Source organism: Cheilinus undulatus, linkage group 11, assembly GCF_018320785.1.
Source record: "Cheilinus undulatus linkage group 11, ASM1832078v1, whole genome shotgun sequence".
NCBI lineage: Eukaryota > Metazoa > Chordata > Actinopteri > Labriformes > Labridae > Cheilinus > Cheilinus undulatus.
The window spans coordinates 21,824,348-21,829,823 of NC_054875.1; the positions used below are offsets into that span (position 1 = coordinate 21,824,348).

Below are 5,476 nucleotides of genomic sequence, written 5' to 3' on the forward strand. Positions count from 1 at the left end.
GAATGGCACGCGGACAGATGTGCCCCCCTCCCCCTCCTCTTCCCCTTTGAGCGGCTCCCGCGCCGGGATGATTGACACAGAGCCGGCAACACAGCCAATCAGAGAGCTTGGTGCTGTATTTGCATAAAGTGGCCGCATGCCATTGGCTTGGTGCGTGCTACTGCAAAACCGCCTCGCGTGCCATTACAGATGTCTGCTACTCTGAGGAGTAAGTGGGGGTTTAAAAATAGATGAAAGTGTTTGTTTATGTGTTAGGCTGAAAAAATGTTATTGCCTGAACTCACTACAGCTTGTTTTGTGTCGTAGGATCGGGCTAGCATAAGTTTAGAATAGTGCTTTAACATTTGGAGGGAAAATAGGCTATATTAATAACACGAGGATATTCTAGAAAATATATACATTAGCTACTTATTAACAGCTTATTTGACAATGGCCTGAGTCCACTTAAAGTCCAAAACAAGAAGGCTGTATTTAAATTTCAGAACGTATAGTTCTTCTCACTGTCAAAAGTTAGCCTCTGGGTGTACCGTATAAGCCTTTTGTCAATACACACTCTACATTCTTCCCCACACACACACACCAAGCAGTCAAACATTTTTGACGAGCACAGAGCAAAGCTGGAAGCAAACATCCAGCGCATTCCCCTCCCTTATCACTTCACAGCCCGGCCCGGCCGCCGCTGCTCGCTCCGCTTTGTTGTTTGTCCCTGCAGGGCTGATTGAGCAGCGCGTGACTGACGGCCCGCGGGGGTGTTGTCCAATCAGCGGTCTGCCCTGCGACCAATGGGTGAGTCCTCTCTGTTATTGGCTGAGGCGAGTGTGGGAAAGAATGCAGAGAAGGTTTCACACGAACTGGGAGCACGCGAGCCGTCTATAAGTACCGCCGCGGCGTGTGTCAGAGGAGAGACGGCCCGCGCGCAGCAACGCACACTCACTGTACTCAGATGACAGCACAGTGATAACGAGGCAAGGCGACGCAAAGTGATCTGCGGGACTGCCACGCATCTGTAAAGTGTTCTGCAGCGGCTCAACTTTTATTTCTTCGCTCCAAAGAGGATTTATCTTGTTTTTGTTTTTTTTTTAACTTTTCGCCTGTTTTGATCAAAAATGCCCGCTGACACTATGGAAAAGCAGACGGCATCACCAATCGCCGGTGCGCCTGCAAATGGATCACATACACCGGACAAACCGAAAAATGCCAGCGAGCATAGAAAGGTAAGGGTTTTTAATCTTACAAGCATACATGCTTTGCATTAAGATATTTTGTAATACATGTTTCACGTCACAATACACGCAGGACGCAAGTTTGTTTGAGTTTGAACAATTTATTTATTCACACTTATTTTTTTTGCAGTCATCCAAGCCGATCATGGAAAAACGCAGAAGAGCAAGAATTAACGAAAGCCTCAGTCAGCTCAAGACTCTGATCTTGGACGCACTCAAAAAAGATGTAAGTCAAAACAACTTTGACGGTCTTCATGCTCTTCGATCATCTCATTTGATGACTTGTTTGACTTGTGCACAGACTTATCTTTTCCTGTTTTTGTCCTGCAGAGCTCCAGACACTCCAAGTTGGAGAAAGCAGACATCCTGGAGATGACCGTGAAGCACTTGAGGAACCTGCAGCGTGTCCAGATGAGCGGTAAGTTGACTTCATCAAATCAAAACTTCTCAAAACTTTGAGAAGCCGCAAAGGAAGCTGCAAAACAAGGCACAAACTTCTCACTAATATTCATCTTCTTTCATCTCTCCAGCAGCGCTCTCTGCAGACGCCACCGTCCTGAGCAAATACAGAGCTGGATTCAGTGAGTGCATGAACGAGGTGACCCGCTTCCTGTCCACCTCAGAAGGGGTGAACACGGAGGTGAGATCCAGGCTCCTCAACCACCTGTCCAGCTGCATGAGCCAGATGATGTCCATGAACTACCCGCAGCAGACCGCATCCCAGCAGGCGCATCTCGCTCAGCCCCTCCACGTGCAGCTGCCATCCACCCTGCCCATCAACGGCCCCGCTATGGGCTCCAAACTCAGCCCAGCAGAGGCCGTGTCCCCTAAGGTCTTCGGTGGCTTCCAGCTGGTGCCTGCAACAGATGGACAGTTCGCTTTCCTCATCCCAAACCCGGCCTTTGCCTCCGCCACAGCACCTGTTATCCCCCTTTACGCAAATGCAGGAGTGCCTGTTGCTGTGAACGCCAGTCCGGTGCATGGCAGCTCCGCACCCACTGCAGCGTCTCCAGTCCACGGCATGACGTCCTTCTCGGGGGGATCCCAGGCGGTCAGCCCGGTGGGGGTCAGCAGCGGATCAGAGAGCAACGAGCCTGTGTGGAGGCCCTGGTAGCCTCAGATAAGAGACTTTGGTGAATCCAGTTTGCATTACTTCTTCACTTTAGACTTTTAAGTGACTGCAAAGACAACTGTTAAAGGGGTAAACCTGGAACTCTCCCGCTTCGGGACGGTATCTCCAACCACTTAAAGCCCCCCATAGTTCTTGTTGTTTCGTTTTATGGAACAGGAGTTGCCCTCAATGGCACATTTGTTTATTATTTATCACCAGAGTCCAACATTTGGATGTAGGTGATAAATGCTGTACATGCAGATGAAAGATTTATAGGAGATTTTTGTATGAAGTACTTTTTATGAAAAGGTTTAGTTTTGTACAGAGTTGTTAATGATTGTTATACCAAAGCTGTGTTTTATATCCTTTGTTGTTTTGTGTTGAGAAGAAAAACTGAAGTTGGGTAAAAGCCCTTTGTCCTAATAAAAATGATTTCAAAAATGACGTTTTCTGACTTAAGCCTGTTTTATATTCCCATTTTTATCGGTTCATGTGATCATTTGGAGTTTATGTGGCCGTGCGTAAAAGTTAAAGTTCATGCGTAAAAACCAAAGTGATGCGTGTAAGGGAATAAAACTTGTGATCAGAGTCACAGCGGAGCTTCAGCCTATCGATTATGTTCCTAACATGAACTCCAAATCAGTTTAGTAAGTTTTAAGTGGCCAACTTGTCACCAGTTTGGCGGGAGCTCTTTACATCTGGCCTGCTGGAGAATAGTCCAGCGGACAATGGGGGTGTATCTTTCTATTGCTATAAAGGTAATTAAAAGTCTGAAAGGGGTCTCATCCTGTATGCAGCGGGAGCTTTGAGAAGTCTTAAACCCTATTCATGAGCCTGGGAAATGCGCTCAGGGGTTGATGTCACTAACAGATTGCCCCAGTAAAAAAAAGAATATGGAAGGATCCTTGCGTCCTTTTGTGCATCAATTGTTCAGCCGCACTCCCAGTGGGACTTTACCTCAATGAAGGAGAAAACAAGAGAACTTGGTTGGACTTTTGTGTTCAAGGTGGAGAAATTCCTGCCATAGATCATCTAAAATGCACTGACTTTCAAAAATCTCCCACACGTTCACACTATTTGACTTATATTTCTTCACATTTGGCGGCAAACATGTGGTCACATGCCCTCTCCAGACTGTTCTCTTTATCTCCGTTTATCCCTGTGCGTAAATGATCTTTCCCCGGTGAGTGGGGTCCGGAACTGAGGGTCGTGTCTCCGTGTCGGTCGGCATGGCGCTGGCCGTGTGTCAGCCACTTGCAGTCAGAGGGCCCCTTTACTCTGGATTAGGTTACAGCCTTGTCAAAACCCCTCAACATTTAATACTCCAGCGGGGCGCAGTGGGTGCGCACAGCTGGCACAGACCAGCATCAGTCACTTAAAACTTTAAACAACCCTCACACCACCAGTACACACGAGACCAAAATCAAAATGTTCAAGCACAAAAACTATCACAGAAAGTCTTAACTCCCTTAAATGGCCAATGGCGGATGATGTGCTCATTCTAAGTGTTTGGAAAATCATTTTTATTTTTTGATTTTAAAATGATAAATGTTGGAACGGGTGATTTGTTAATTTAAATGATATGAGTTGAGCTTAAATTAAAAAAAAAAAAAAAACATTGGTACTGTTACTTAACTCCTCGTGAATTCTGAGGAGTGTTTGTCACTGATTACGTTCACACTATACCCACCTTCCTCTGAAAGTTGCAGTGTCTTGTTAAATCGTGTAGTTGCGTTCTCGCTTTCACCCTGCGTGTCAGTGCCCTGCAGATGACACCGTGGGTAAATGGCACCCTGAAACCTTCCTGCCAGTGATGCTGCAGCAGCTTCCTCTTGCGAGCAGACAAACTGAAACATCAGTTGGCAGCGTGTGTGGCTTCTGTGGTCGCTCCTACTGCCTCCGTGTCTCAGTTAATAGTTCAGTGATGCCTTTGTGGAGCTGAGGTCGTGAGAACCGAGCGAACTAGTCTGCCTGCGGTCGGGCACTGCGCCAGTCAGTAAATCCCCGCTGGCAGGCGGAGGTGAGGAGGCGAACACACACACGCGTGGCCGCCAAGGAGCGAGCCTGGTCCGCTGTAAACATGACGGATCGAGGGGAGATTCAGATAAAATACCCCCAACAGAAGCTGAATAAGGTAGTTCTATTTTTATATTGCAGCCTTTTGTAGGATTTAGACAAATCTGGGGAAAGCTGCAGTACAAATAAACATAAATGAGGTTCATGCTTGCAGTTAAGAAGTCAAGCAACTAAACAGTTAAATGTGGAAAAATACATTAAAGGACCGAAGAATCAGGTGTAGAAGGAGAGCTGTGTATAATCAGTAAAGATGGCAGTCTGTAAAAACGAGAACATAATGATATCAGAACATTCACGCGGCTTAAAGATCTTAAATTCACATATGTGTGCAGCTGATAGAAGATCTAACTCTGGTCTTGTTGAATCCCGCCTTATTTCTCTAGATCCAGGGAGAAAACGTGTCTTATCGTTCCTGTGAAAGTCGAATCAGGCGGGATCTAATGAAAAGGATTCCTTCACATGGCTAGATGCCCCTGTGGGACCTGCGCCATCACGTCCCCAGGGAGAGATCGCCATTGAAAGGGGGGTAGGGGTCATCAGAAGAGCCACAAATTATCATTCTCATTAGCGACTGAATGGAGGAACGCGCGCACCACGTTGCCGCCAACTTTTAACATCACATCTCCCTCCAAATTTACAACTGCTATTGTTACATCAGGCCTTGTTTTGCCTGCACTAAGTGCTTTTAGTATTACGATTCTACCACAGACATTCACAATGAGAGCAGTATCATTGAATGCAGGAGTTTAAGGCTCCTGTCTGGAGCCCCTAGACTTATTCCAAGCTATAAGAGACATCAGCGAGGGTCCAACATGCGTTAAAGTTACAAATAAGATAAATCATGCACGGTATTTTTCCAGTGCCGTTTAGACACCAGTTTATCTGATCTGAGCTGAAAAAAGGACGACATCATGGTTTTATTGTCAACTCCAAGAATGGGTAGAAGTAGCAAAAGAAGAGGCAAAATGGGCAAAGAGTGGCAGAAATTGGGTGAAAAGTGGAAAAATCTGGCAAAAAGAAGCGACAACAATGGGTGACAAGTGGCAAAAAAGGTGGAAAAATGGGT

General features: G+C 46.3%; 1 protein-coding gene across 2 annotated transcripts; it reads left to right on the forward strand.

Annotated features, from left to right (window-relative positions):
• The first annotated feature begins 883 nt into the window (after positions 1-883).
• her9 (hairy-related 9) lies at positions 884-2,778 on the forward strand. 2 transcript variants are annotated; one of them, XM_041799488.1, is made up of 4 exons: positions 884-1,214; positions 1,354-1,449; positions 1,554-1,641; positions 1,754-2,778. In XM_041799488.1, the coding sequence occupies exons 1-4, from the start codon at positions 1,107-1,109 to the stop codon at positions 2,335-2,337; spliced, it is 876 nt and encodes a 291-aa protein (XP_041655422.1). In that variant the 5' UTR covers positions 884-1,106; the 3' UTR covers positions 2,338-2,778. The 2 variants fall into 2 exon arrangements, with proteins under 2 accessions (XP_041655422.1, XP_041655423.1); XM_041799489.1 differs by having other exon boundaries at positions 1,757-2,778.
• Positions 2,779-5,476: the final 2,698 nt, after the last annotated feature.

Coding starts and splice junctions, on each gene's coding strand:
- her9 (XM_041799488.1), top strand. CDS start 1,107: ATGCCCGCTGACACTATGGAAAAGCAGACGGCATCACCAATCGCCGGT. Junction 1,450..1,553: donor TGGACGCACTCAAAAAAGAT/GTAAGTCAAAAC, acceptor TTTGTCCTGCAG/AGCTCCAGACACTCCAAGTT. Junction 1,642..1,753: donor GCAGCGTGTCCAGATGAGCG/GTAAGTTGACTT, acceptor TCATCTCTCCAG/CAGCGCTCTCTGCAGACGCC.